Source organism: Micromesistius poutassou (assembly GCF_964030765.1).
Source record: "Micromesistius poutassou genome assembly, chromosome: 3".
NCBI classification, from domain to species: domain Eukaryota; kingdom Metazoa; phylum Chordata; class Actinopteri; order Gadiformes; family Gadidae; genus Micromesistius; species Micromesistius poutassou.
Window position 1 is genome coordinate 9,747,317 of NC_140273.1, and position 14,995 is coordinate 9,762,311.

The following is a 14,995-nucleotide window of genomic DNA, read 5'->3' on the forward strand; positions in this document are numbered from 1 at the left end:
GTGTGTGTGTGTGTGTGTGTGTGTGTGTGTGTGTGAGTACACTCCCCTCTGTTGTGTATATGTGTATGAGCAGAAGAATCCATACAGTATGTCTGCCTGCATGAATCTGATAGACGGACAGCCTATCCAAGAATACATTACTGACTGCACGGCCACCTGCGGCTCTAGGGAACACTGCTGCCGCTCTCCTAGGGAGCATCAACGTCGGTCGCCGTGGCGATCTGTCACTCTGAGTGTGGAGGTGGGGGGATTCACATGCAGAGCTGTGTAATTAAATCATCTTCTGTACCCTCCCCTCCCCTTTATGTCTCTCTTACTCCTGCCACTCACTCCTACCAGTGTATCTGTATGTCGGTATCTCTGTAGGAGATACCTACATAGAGATACACTGGTACATACAGATCAATCCTTTAGATCGACTCCAAATGCTTGAGCTTCTGAGCACTTGCCTGGCCCTGCTTTTTCTCACACACACATGCACACACACACACACACACACACACACACACACACACACACACACACACACACACACACACACACACACACACACACAAAGGGGGGGGATTTGTTGGCCCACTTGTTTGCCCAGACGTGTGTTACCAATCATTATTCTAGAGGAGACCAGCTGACAAAAGGGACCCTTCCTGCTCTCTCTCTCTCTCTCTCTCTCTCTCTCTCTCTCTCTCTCTCTCTCTCTCTCTCTCTCTCTCTCTCTCTCTCTCTCTCTCTCTCTCTCGAACACAGTGCTATCCTAGAGGGGGATATGGTCTGGTCAGTGGACTCCTCCATCACTGTCCCTCCCTGTGTCTCTGGAAGGGGGGACGAGGCCCCTGATAGAGACCTATAATACGCTGCTTAATAAATACTGCTGTCTGGGTGGATGGATGTGTGTGTGTGTGTGTCTCTCTCTCACTCTAACCCTGTTTGTATCTCTCTCTCTCTTTCTAAAAGTCATCTCTAAAAAGTAAAAGAAAGTATGATTTTATAACCGTATAAAGAGTTTGTAATCACAAGTTCTGTGTTGTGATTTATTGTGGGAAAGTGGATGCAATGTTCCCATCTGTTGTTATGTATGATTGATTATGATTGTGAATATACGCTCAATGTGCAGGAGGCCATAGCCATAGGATGGAGGGGTTTCTTGTTGAATGAAATACAACCAATTAACTAACTAATGACCAAGCAAGCAATGAAGTCACTTACTAACTAAGGAAATAACTAACTAAATCTCTCACATAATCACATATAGCATTTAGTCGTTTTATTCAGTCTCCTATATGGGCCCTGACAGAATTTGACCATGACATTCAGTTACATCATTTTTAAAAGCATATTCACGACATTGACGAGGCAGTTCTGAATGTGTCAGAGACATTGAATATTTTGCCTGTTTTATTTACACACTGTTTAAAAAAGCCAGTTTGAACACTAAACTAATTATGGGACTGCTACATCTATGTACTGGGGCACATCTAGGAGACTAAAAACTAGTGGATTATAATTATACTCGCCGTGGCCTGCTACATGAAAGGAGCAGACCTATAATTATTGTTATGAGCGACACCTGTGTGTGTCCTACCACAACGACAAAGCCAGCCGTTTCATCTCAAAGTGAGGAACAGGACCTAAAAATGTTAAAGAAAAACATAACATAGCCTTACACAGTGGGATTAAGCCACTACACACTGTAAAATGGAAAATGTAGAAAAGCATACTTATGTTCATCTCAAAGTCAGCTTATAAACAAACTAATAAAAAGTGAGTGAACTACGGTAATTGATTACCTGCTTGGTTACGTAGCCAGGAGGGAAAATAGACTCTATCCACTAAATTAGTGTAAAGGAATATGAGGTAATCGAAAGATGGAAATTATGTGAGATTGCAATTGATTTCACGGAACAGCATTTTCTGATGCTTAAGGTACACCTTGATAACCCTTAATAACATAATTAGAAATGATGGATAGATTTTTGATATCCATCCCTTTGAATGTTTTGTTAATGGTGTGGGACCGTGACTAGTAGGATAATAGTTGTGATTGGTCTGGGTTTATATTTTTCTGGATTTTGATTTTAAAATAGGTGTAAGGTCACTCCTAATTGAAAATATCCTGCCCCAATAACATCCAGTTATGGATGTAGGCTCTTTTTATGTGTGTATCTGTAGATTGAAAGGAAAACAACACCACTAAAACAAACCTAAAATTAAACAAATTAGGAATTTGGTGGCCAGGGAGTTTTATCTCCATCATGTCATTAGTAACTTACACAGTGAAGCACACCTCAATATCCCCATGGTGAAAGCTGCCTTGGCTTTTGTTCAGATTTTCTAGTTACGGCAATTTTGAGTTTTCTTTCTCCTCAAATACAGAGCAATATTGAACCAAGATACTTTGTCCGAGGCAAAACATACATCGACAAGTACATTTCGAGGTTATAAATCAATTAAGCCAACTATTTCTGATAGGGCTGTTTGCCTTTGGAGGGTAAGGAGACAATTTGAGGAGAATTCAGGAATTTCAGTTTTGTGCGAGGAATAAAATGCGCCGAACGCCTCAACTGCTGTTTGGAGCCTGGTTCCTTTCATTTACAGCCTACTTATCCTCAGTCCTCATCATCCTCGTCAAATTCCTCCGTCAAGCCAAGTCTCTGCAGGGCCAGAGAGGAGGACGTTTAAAAAGAGATGCTAGAATTCACCTTGCAGTGGGAGACTGCAAGGTCATTTTTTATGTTGGCCCAAGAAGCTCACCTCAGATGCTGAGAATGAACTGCAGCAACCACTGTGCAGTTCCTTAGGCACGTGGCAGACTCATCTCAGAATGCCTTAAAAATTAGATGCAAGGACACTTTGAATATCCATCAAAGCTACAGGCGTGTTTGCAAGTGTGTGTGTGTGTGTGTGTGTGTGGTAGTGAAGCCGCAGGTTGTGGCTCGGCAGGTAGATGGAAGAAGTAAGAGAGGTTGACTGCTGCGTTTAATAATGAAATTTCAACGTAACGTGACCACACCCTGTCCCGCTGACGCCTGCCCCCCGCAGGCTCACACACACACACACTGCTAAACACCGGCAGTAGAGGACAGATCTGGGGACTTGAGACTTTGGCACTCGAAGATTGGGACCTTCAACTTCACCTAGACTCCCTGCTGTGAGACTTGGATTAACCTGCTGTGTGACTAGACTTGGATTAACCTGCTGTGTTACTAGACTTGGATTAGCCTGCTGTGAGTCTTGACATAGATTCGAGACAACTGCTTTGAGACTCAGGTCCTTCTGGAGACTTGAAAGCAAATGTCTTCTCAAATTCAAAATGATAAATGATCATTGGTTTGCTTGTTGAAGCTGCTGGATGCATACAGGGGAAACACTCCATTATTACTCTCCCAGCCCCATTTCCCCTGAGAGGCCTTCGCAGTTAGGGAAGTGCCTCCGCTCTGAAGCAGGTCAGCCAGCCCACTGGGACTAGACCGGGGATCACCTCTTTGTTTTCCCCTGGTTTAGCGCTGTACATCAGTTAACAGCACTAGACCCACAGGGACTTTCACTGCTGACTGTCCCTTTCGCTCCCCGCCTTGGGTGTTGGAAATATATGATATCATTTTGTGGGCCTTAATTATTGCAAATGCACCCCAGGTGTGCATCCTCTCCCAGCCCCAGAGCTAACCAGGCTGACTCGGGGGCAGGTGAGGCTGCTTAAACCATCAACCACATGCACTGCCCACACCCCAGTGCGAAATTGTGGCTGGGGCAAAACCAGAGAAGGAAAAGGCTGCCTCTGAGGCTGCCTCGGCTGGATGTGGTGTGGCTGGGCACAGCCCCGGCAGGGACATCTGGCCCGCACCGGTTCTCCATTGATCTGATCTGAACACAAGCATGGAGCTCTGTGTGATTTTCAGAACAATCTCTTCCAGCACATCCCTAGGGATCCTTGTCTTAATATGATGCATTTGGTTATTGCCTGTTCAGTGAGTTTGGTGCACTGCTACACAGCCCAATGGGTCAGAGTAATGACTTTTTAAAGACCATTAAATCCCATGAAGGTTTTGGTTTGATGACACCAACAGATTGGCAACGACAATAAGCCAGTGCATTGGTTATTATGGTTCATAAATGTGGCTTACTGACCTCTCAATATAAAATCAGACAACAAATGAAAACGACATCATCTACATCGTCATGAAAGCCATATAGAGAATATATCTCACTTATAAAACACAAATTGAGCACAATTGAGTGTTTTCTGTCTGTGCTGCGGTGACTCATTCTTTGAGTGAGAATACTGGTTATTTTGGCTGGGCACTTACTTTTCAGATAAAGTTTCAGGAAATGGACTAACATTGTATAATTACAGAGAAACTTTCAAAACACTGAGTTATTAATATAATAATGTCCTTGCAGAAGTGTCATGTCTGCTGGTGTTCTGTAGGTCGTCTGCTTGTGTTCTGAAGTGACAATCTAGGCTGATGACATCCAACTGTAGCTCACTGAAATAGAAGTTGAATTCCACAGATGACCACCTCCTGTAAAACTAGTCTATGGTGACATTATTATGAGGAAAAACTCACCATCCAGATCCATTTAAGCTTTACTTAGCAAAATGACATAGTTTGAGAAATACATTGTTTATTATGAAGGAATTGTAAACGTCAATTGTAAAGGTGCAAGGCAGTGCATCAATACTCTCAATAATAAATGAGAGTAAGTCACATTTATATACTGTACATTATATTATAAATTATTATTATTATTATTATTAAGTACATTATATGGCATTTTAATAACATAAACACTTCAGGGGACATACAGCCATGAGAGGACACACACATACATGCACAAACACCGACACCCCCCCCCCCTCCCCCCACAAACATCCACATCCACACATATACACACATACATACACACACTGGGCTTTCATTAAGTTCTCTTTGTGATGTGGCCCTATCGCCAGGTGCCTTGGGGCCAGACTATTGTACCAGATCCTGCCCATCAAGCTGTTGTCTTATCAACATGAACATTACCATGACACTGAACCCACTGGCGTCCACTGGCAAATACCAGAGGTGAGTCCTGCCAAGAGCACAATAACACCGGGGCCATAATGATCGCCTGACATTTACCCAGGCCTAATAGCTTTCCTCCCTCCATGCCTGTATTTTAGCATGCAGTGTGTGTGTGTGTGTGTGTGTGTGTGTGTGTGTGTGTGTGTGTGTGTGTTTGAGTGTGTGTGTGTCTTTGTTTGTGGATTTGTATGTTTGTGTGTGTGTGTGTGTAGTTTATGTGTCTAGCTGTGTGTGCAAGCATGTTATTGAGCGAGAGAGAGAGAGAGAGAGGGGGATGGAGGGTTGGAGATGTATAATCGCAGCTGTAGGAGTTAGTGGTTGAACGAAGGGCAGCCCTCAATGGAACACCTCTCTCTCTCTCTCTCTCTCTCTCTCTCTCTCTCTCCTTGACATCGTGTCCTATTTTCCACTCATTTATTTGCTCCATTAGACACACTCCTCTGTCTACGCTCTACCCATCATCTCGTCTCATCCGTCACACACGCACACATTACCACACACACATACACAAACACATGTCACACACACACACACACACACACACACACACACACACACACAGCGTTCACAGCAGAGGTCGGCCTCCTCACCTCTCCCAGCAGCCACTCTGCCTTGGCGCCCTGCGGGAAAAGCAGTGCCATTATCTTGTCCACCTGCTCGCTGGCCGGAGACTCTGCATGAGAGTGGACACATGTTTCAATATTCATGTTTGTTTTTGCTTCTTTCTCAGTCCAAAAAGGTCATCTGTTGAGGGCTTCATTTGAATAACGAGAGAAAGGTGTATATATTATAGAGAGAGAAAGAAAGAGAGTTAGAGTGAGAGAGAGACAGAAGAAAAGAGGTAGACAAAAAAAAGAGGGAGACAGAAGGTGCACTGGGAGGGGAGCATCAGATTAGCCCCAGAAGCTGTGCCAGAAAGAGGTGAGATAGCATATAGCACGCTAGCTAGCTAGCGATGGCTAAGCCTGTTTGTTTCGCTAATTTTCCTTCCACCCGGCGGATTGAATTGAAAGGAAAGGCTAGATGCACTCATAAAGGATTAAAATGTGCATACAACGCTGGCCTACGGTTGAAATTAAATTATTATAATTAATATATATTATGTACATTCTTTACAGTTGGATTACTTAGAGGCCTGTGTGTAAACATATTACCGTGACTCAATTATAGTGTGATCTTGTAATATATAACTGCTGTGCTCTGTCCCCATGGCACCATTATATATTTTGGTATATGCCATATTTTATATTAACTTTCCACTGTGCTAAGTCTCTCCTGTATCATTATAGTGAAAGGTCATGAGTTATGTTGCGTACGATCCCTCTAGAGTAGTTGACCTGGAATCCTGATGCCCCCTATAAAGACATAATTAAAGGTTAGCATTTGGAATCCATATTGTTGTCATATATTGTTGTCTCTGTTGTCATATAGTTGGCTTGAATTTAAATAATAGCCCAGTCATTTGATTTCTAAAGTTAATTCCATTGCTCTCACCGTTACTGTCCTTGTCCTACAAACAAAAGCTGAAAAAGCTGTAGATGGTTGTTAAAAAACAGTGAAAAGATTACAAATAATTGTATTCAGCTTGTTTTATATTTCAAATGTAAAACGATTCTGTTACACAACAAACCACATTAAAGCAGCTCAGCCGAGGTAACCCCCTCCCTCGACTGAAAACATCAAACACAGGAAACACAGATAAAGGAAAAGTAGACAACAAATAATGGTGCTTCGTTTACAGCTGCCGTGGAAGGGCCTCTCCCAACAGGACAACCGCATTATGCTTACCCATGGTAGCCTCATAACAGCTCAGGCGACATTCGGCAACGACAAGGATTCAAACAACATGCAAGCTGCGTGGTCTCAGGGGTAGCAGCCACCTTGTCAATCACCATTAACTAACCAACTTAACATTATACATGTTCAATGAATGATGATTATGAAAATAAGATGCATATTTATCGCAAGGAATGTCATCGAAACGCATTTTACTGTTGAAATTATCTTAAATTGCATTTTTCACCGAAAATAAACAAAATACAGGCAGAAAACAACTAAAAGGCAGACAGAAACTTGACATACTGCAGTGTTTGCTGCCTTTCCAAATTGCTGTTCCTTGGACCAGTCGACATACATACAGACAAACATATGGGTCGCTTTGGGTCCGATTGACAACGAACTATTCTAGGATTGAGGTTGGAGAACCGGCTGCCTTCGCCCATGGTTCCCCACTGTGTTGTGTCAGAGAGGCCATTGTTGCCTGCATCATGCTTTGTATGATACGGTCATAAATACATTGGAGCCAGAGTCAATGCCACAATGGGCCGTACATAAGAAGAATTCTGTCACGTCTGATGTACCCGCTCTCTTATTATTCTTCTCCTTTGCTGCTCAAAGCCAGACACCTGGTTTTGTTATGAATGTTTTACCATTCCTTTGTTTCCCTTAGAATGACATCCTGGTCTTTTTATTTGTTTTATTGGTTTTATTTGTTAAACGCAAACTAACTTTGAACTAGTGTTATACGTTATGAGGAGAATGCTTTCTCTGGGTTCTTTGGAATATTACAACCTGCTTTGATGTGACAAACAGGGAAAATATGCTTTTGCTGTTAACTCTGTTTTAATAAATTACACTAATTTTTCTAATTTCTCTGATTTGTCTTTGTTCATGCTTTCATTCTAGCAAGATAATCTAAAATCAGAAAATATAATGAAATGCCAGGGGGAACCCTGGCATTTCATGATGATAATTATATCAACCCTCATCAAGAGTTGATATATATATCAAGTGATTTGTTTTAAATACCAAGTTATTCATTTTTGTATGGCTCTCCCAACTGGAAAGATCCCCGACCCCTAGCCTAGACTGAGGGGAAATCATGGCTGTGACTTAAACCGCGTCTGTCCTAAAATACATCCATAGGAAGCTTTACCAAGCCACCCATCACCTATTTCAACATATCAGTTCACACGGTTCGAAAACAGTGTCAACATTTCATATTCCAAGGGTCCATGGTCATGATTTCGCCGTACCAAAGCGAGCGTGCAAAACACCCGTAAGCACGACATCCCGATGCACAAACAGTGCTCTCATCTCAGTGCGGTCTTCTCCTTGCATCCTGACGCACTTCACTCCGACCTGTGGAAGCGGTCCCCTGCTGGGCCCACCAGCCCGGCCCACCAGCCCAGCCTGCCTCAGCCCACTGCCCTGCCAGCCTGTCCAGATGGCCGGTCTCTAGGCCAGGCTCTGTGTGCCCACTTAGGTCCTCATTGAGATGGAGTGGATGGTTTTGGTTTAACAAACACACACATGCGTGCACTCACGGAAATACACACACGCATGTTTGCACGTTCGCACACACACACACGCACTGCATATATGACGTAAAGGTATATTTTTTGTAGGCCTGCCTACTGAATAAAAAACAGCTGATTTTTAATAGTAAGTTGCCATGTCACTGATTGCCACTAGGAACCTCAACACTTTGTGTGAAGGTAAAGGGGAAGAAATGGAAGGGCTTTGTTCCACAGCTGGTGTAGCGAAGCCATCTGCTCTACAACTTAAATGTTATGTTCATGGTTATCCATAAACACAACTGGAGGTTTATGGTTGACCTCTAGTTTTTCGTAACTTTCTTATACTTCGTCCAACTCCTTGTGCAATAAATTGTGAGGCCTGCCTTCATTTAATTCCATATTCAGAAGTACAGTTGTTTATTGCAGTTAGGCCTGTGCTTGATGAATTACCAGACCTCAATAGTCAACCTCAATGTTGCTTTGGAGGTCAATTATGTAATCATTGACTTTATAAGCTATGTGTTTAGTTTTCAATATGTGATTTACAATGTTGTATATTCTCATTATACTCAGGTACAACACAATTTGTATGGCATAAGATAAAAGACGCTTTTCCCAAAAGTTACACAATATACTGTCTGCGTTAAACCCAAAGCACAAGGCTGTGTCGGCACTGAACTGTTGTCTTGAGTCCTATACAACACAAGGGAAAGATACCGACGTGCTACATAGTGCTCTGCTCCGTCAAAACAATATGATGACAGTTCTGTTTTGGGTGGCGCTACAGATTTCAGGCCTCAAGCCTGTACATTGCGACTATTGTGCGTTGAAGTTTTTTATAAGTGGTTCTATTTCATGTTCTGAAGAGAGATACCGCACTTGGTGTTTGGGCGAGTCTGCCCTGCCCTGAGTCACATGACACATCTGTTTTATTTGGAGGGATGAACCTTGTTTTACAAACCAGTTTCAACTAAATATTTAATAGTACATATACATATACTGTATATATATATATATATATATATATATATATATATATATATACATAATACATAATACATAATACATCCCTAATAGTACTAACATGGCAACAGGAAAGGCCTAAGGCAAATAAAGCCTGAGGCTTTCAACCACCCACCACTCAATCACCACCACGCCTACGCCTTAATGTCTGTTTTAAAGGGAGGTAAGCGTGCATCAAAACATACAGAGTACACAGTCAGAAGGTACACACAATCCACGTTGTGAACAAGAAGCTCATCTGTGTTGTCTCTGAGGGTGGAACCACATGCAGTGTATCAATAGAGTAGAAGAGAGCCTGGGAACCAGACGGATCTGTGGGCTCATGTTTTATTTGCTCTGGCCTATGATTCGCCCCAATCACAAATATTTATCGAATATGGGGCGTGTTTAACTTTATGAGGAGCATCCTAGGGGAGCACCGTTGAGTCATTATCATTGTTATACCCAACCAAAATGGCTGCCGCTGACGTGTCACATGATTCATAACTGTGATTGGTTGTAGGTCTGTTCAATTGCGTCCAAAGGCCTTTTGGTCTGTGCCCAATGAAATTGCCCCATGGAAAGTGAATCTACCTGACAGGTTCAAGACTAATACGCAGTTGTGAATTGGTCTGGCGAGAGCAGAGAACCTCTTATTCAGGACACCAAAGTAAACATTTTTTGTTAACTAGGCAACCCAATGTGGAGGACATCTTTTGAACCCATTTTTTAACAAATAGTGTGACAGGCAGAAACCACAATAAGGTGAGTAAAAAAACACTAAACAAGAGATATCAAAGCCTATTTTCCCTGTAGGAAATTAAAAAATGAATGTTCTTGCTTAATACGTATACCTTGTCGTCTGTGTCTAGGAATGGCATGTGCTAACATTTTCTGGCCTGAAGAAGACTTTGTATGTTCCATCTGTCTGGATGTGTTCTACAGCCCAGTTTCCACACCATGTGGACACAACTTCTGCAGAACCTGTATTGAACTGTTCTGGGAGAAACAAGTACAGTACAAATGTCCTGTTTGTAACAAGCTTTACTGCACAAGACCTGACTTACGGGTCAATTACCTTTTAACAGAGTTGGCTGCTCAGATGAGAACATGCGTACAAGCAAAAGAGCAGCCCTGTGTTCAACTATCAGAAGTCCCCTGTGACGTCTGTACTGGGACCCAGCGGATGGCCGTGAAGTCGTGCCTGGTATGCCTCATCTCTTACTGCCACACCCACCTGGAGCCACATCAGAGGGTCGCAGGCCTGAAGAGACATCAGCTGGTCAACCCTATGCACTGTCTGCAAGACAGAATCTGTAAGAAACACAACCAACTTCTGGAGCTCTTCTGCAAGAGCAAACAGGTGTGTGTGTGTCAGTTCTGCACAGAGGGCTACCACAAGAACCATCCTGTTGCACCTCTCAAGGAGGAGTATGACGTGCAGATGGCCAAACTGAGGACGATAGAGTCTGAGGTTCAGCAGATGATCCAGGAGAGACGAAGAAAGATTCAGGAAATCAAAGACACTGTTCATTTCAGCAAAGAGGATGCAGAGAGAGAGATAGCTGACGGTGCACATGTCCTTCATTCTCTCATTCTCTACATTGAAAAGTACCGGGATGACTTCAACCAAATAGTGAAGTACAAACTGGAATCCACAGTGAGACGAGCTGAAGGCCTCGTCAAAGAGCTTGAGCAGGAAATAGAAGAGCTGAACAATAGAAGTTTAGAGGTGAGGCAGCTCTCACACATCGAGGACCACCTCCACTTCCTCCAGACTTTCAGATCCCAGAAGAACCCTCCACACACAAGGGACTGGACCACGGTGGAGGTCCGTCCTCAACAATTCGTAGGGACCCTGAGGGGATCCCTGGATCAACTGGAGGAGCCACTGAACATGGAGTTGAAGAAGCTGTGTGATGCTGTTGAACTGGAGAGGGTCCAGCAGTATGAAGTCAATGTGACTCTGGATCCTGAAACAGCTCATCCCAAGCTTGTTCTCTCTGAGGATGGGAAACAAGTACACGATGGAGGTGTACGCAAGGAAGTCCGAGACAACCCTAGGAGATTCACACATCATCTACACGTTCTCACGAGGCAGAGCTTCTCTGGGAGGTTCTACTTTGAGGTTCAGGTTGCAGGCAAAAACGCATGGTGTTTAGGATTAGCCAGAGAGTCGGGTAACAAGACAGGTGGCATGACGTTGCTCCCTGAGCACGGCTACTGGACTATTGACTTCAAAAAGGACAAGTTGATATTCAATGCCAAGCCGGTTATTTGTCTCCCTCTGAGAGCTGAGCTCCAGAAGGTGGGGGTGTTTGTTGATTACGATGAGGGTCTGGTCTCCTTTTATGATGTGGGAGCCAGGGTCCATATCTACTCCGGTACTGGCTTCACCTTCAGTGAGCCACTCTATCCCGTCCTCTGTCCGTGTTTACAAGATGGTGGTAGAAACTCGGCCCCCATGATCATCTCCCCAGTCAACAGCTAATGTTTTTTCCTGAAGAGAATCTCTGCTATGTTCATGATGTATGTGATAAATGTTTGTTTATTTCTGCTGATTGCATGTATTTATGCTAAATGCTTTTAATGAAAAATGTGTTAACAGTTGCAGTCATTAGGTTGGTAGGCTTATATGGTCCATATTGATTGATTTTTTTTGATTGTCTTTACTTTTATTCTTCTTGAATGCTTCTATGAATGCAACACAATCAAAAGTTTGAACACATATTTTAATAAAACATTATTCTCAGAATATATACTACATTTTCATTGAAATAGGTACATTCTCAGGGGAATAGATACATAGTTAGAGGCATGGACATGGTGAGAATATTGCTTCTACTGAACATGCATAATGCATGCATGCATAGTCAATAGAATAGTTACATTATCAGTGGTAAAATGTGCATTTTGTCTGACTGCATAATTGTCCCCCCAAAGGAACAAATACAATATGTGAGGGAGGAAGAAGTGATTTTGAAGAGAGAGCGAGAAAGTGTGAGAGAGTGAGATAGTGAGGGACTGAGAGAGAGAGAGTGAGAGAGAGAGTCTGAAAGGGAGGGGGGAGAATTTACACTATGGCTGAAATGTCCTACCATTCTGGAATTTTAACCGACCCATTAATAAAATACAATAAAGAACAATAAAGTAATAATACAGTAGGCCTACATGGTTTATTTAAAACAAATTAAATAAAACCAGAGACCCTCCTTGCACATATCACCACTGAAAGTGGAGATATATTAGAGAAATGACCTTTCCCTAGCAAAAAGGAGTTCTGTAATGGCAGTGAGAAACTCATCAAACTGTTAACCTCATCAAAAGTTCTTTGACCGGCAGGCCATAAAGCAAGGCTCACCTGGAGCCTCTAGAAACCCTTCATGCTGAACAACATGTGTGTATGGGCTGACTCTGCCTCTGCTAACGGATAAGTGAAAACAGTGGAATCATCCATGTGAATATTATAGTGCTTATGCCTGGTTCACAACCACCTACCCATCCTATTGCCACCTGAAGCTCTTAATTATGATGTCTTCTTTAATTATGGATCCTCACTGTTAAAATCTGCATGTTTTGTGTGTCTTATGGGAAATATGGGCCACTGAATCAGAGAACACACACATTAGGCCTTTGGGCATTACCCACGGGAGCAGAGTGGGACAATGCAGAGGTCTGAATAAGTGGATCACGACATTAAACAGATGATTTGCTGCCAGCTCCCGAGCATGGCCTCCGTTCTCAGGCCCCAGTACTTATGGGGTCAGTAGTAGGATCCCGACGAACAAAGAACGTCACGTCCTTTCGTACAGTAAAGTCAAGAAAAAGGCTCACACCATCATTTTGTTCCAAGTGTTGCATTCTTTTAAGATGGGGCCGTCTTTGGGTGTGAGCGTTATAATGAGCGATATGAAATGCGACACACCCCGTGGTGTTATATTTGTAAATGTCTGAAGAGCTTAGCCCACTCTCACACGCCGATGTCAACATCAACCGCTGCCCAGCTGGAGATGCACACACTCACACACGCCTCGCCGCTGTTTGAACCTCAAGATGACTGTGATTTGTTAATTTCTGAAGTCAGAGACCTGCTAAGCTTGAATAAACATGTACATTCAACGCAATTGTGTGGAACCATTAGTCTAGCTAATGTGTTGTGAACGTCTTCTCTTTATCAAGGTGTGCTACTGCACACCTTGCAGCTACTCTGGAATTGTTAAGCCCAGTTCAGACCAAAGATTCGCGACGCAACGACATGCAACGAGACGGTTTTAGAACGTCGCAGGGGAAAAGTTGCAGCAGTGTGAACTGGTCGTCGCAAGGCGTTGCAAGGAGTCGCCAAAGATTGAACATGTCAAATCGCCAGGTCCAGTTTTAGAACGCAACGATGTGGCTATTTCTCTTCAGCCAATCAGGACACAGCACAGAACAATTTAGGCTTATTAAATAGGCCTACAAGTTGTAGCTCCTTATCTTTGGTTCCAGAACAACGATTGTAGATAACGTTAGGCTTGAGCTGATTCATTGACATTATTTTAACGGGACCACCGTTACCGTTACACGTTGGCCGTTGTTATGGTTACATGCTGCCAGTCCGACATGTTCCCATTCCGACAGTCCTGTGCGCGTATGCAAATTAGCCATGTGCGCCAAACAGAAGAAGGGCCCTATCTTGCGCCCGGCGCAATTTACTTTCTACACCGACGCATGTGTCGTTGCTAGTTTGCACCCGGCGCAAAGCTGATTTTCCCCCGCAGCAACCAGGCACCACTACACTTGCATGTTAAATATTATGTCAAAGATTATGCATACGTGTGAAACTGCATAGAAATAGCGTGTGGATTGTGGAAACATTTTTTTTTCCATAGGGCTGCATGAATGAACATGAATGAAGTATAGTAAGCTATGCCATGCGTTAAAATAATAATAATAATAACAATAATACATTCGAGAAAGTATATTCCTGTTGTTTCATGTTGTTTCAAGAATTTATTTCAACACGAAACAGTAAGGAGGCACTCAAACAACACTTTTACACATATTTGTTAAGGCACAGCAAACAGTGACAATCTTATCCAACGGCATTAGGTTTTCACCCTCACATTTGATGAGCATGTTCACAGGTACAGTGGAGTGTAAGAATTTAAATTTGTTGCGCACAACACCAATCACCCTCTCAACATGAATCCTGAGATGTGCTATGGCCCTAGTCTCCTCCACATCTTTCGCATCCAGCTGTGCACGACCCCTTGTGAACGTAGGTACCTTAACTTCAGCACACATCATACCCACACTTTCCCTGATATTAAAGCCCCTATCTGCCAGCACAATGTCACCTGGCAAGTTTGTTGAGGAAACCACTTTGCTCTGTTATACGTTTGTCACTAGTGCGCCCACCCCACCCTTGGGATATGAAAGAAATTACACCCTTTAGGTGTAAGGGTGTAATTAGGTACTTCATGGTGTATGCATGTTTATACTGAGAGAAAGTCTGTGCCCTTGCCAGTACATTTGAGGATTTTTCAATAAACACCTCGAAACAATCCACAATGGCGGCTACATTTTTCCCGAACGATTCCACAAACTGGTGTGGCATACTCGTCAATAAACAGTCTCTGCTTAGCCAGTGCA

The 14,995-nt window shown here is 43.1% G+C and overlaps 1 protein-coding gene across 1 annotated transcript; it reads left to right on the forward strand.

Moving 5' to 3' along the window:
• Positions 1–10,238: 10,238 nt before the first annotated feature.
• On the forward strand, positions 10,239–11,855 carry LOC311340564 (E3 ubiquitin-protein ligase TRIM17-like; the record flags this gene model as incomplete). The annotated part of the gene is made up of 3 exons (XM_084465427.1): positions 10,239–10,646; positions 10,743–11,384; positions 11,670–11,855. The coding sequence occupies 3 exons, from the start codon at positions 10,239–10,241 to the stop codon at positions 11,853–11,855; spliced, it is 1,236 nt and encodes a 411-aa protein (XP_084321553.1).
• Between the last annotated feature and the right edge of the window lie 3,140 nt (positions 11,856–14,995).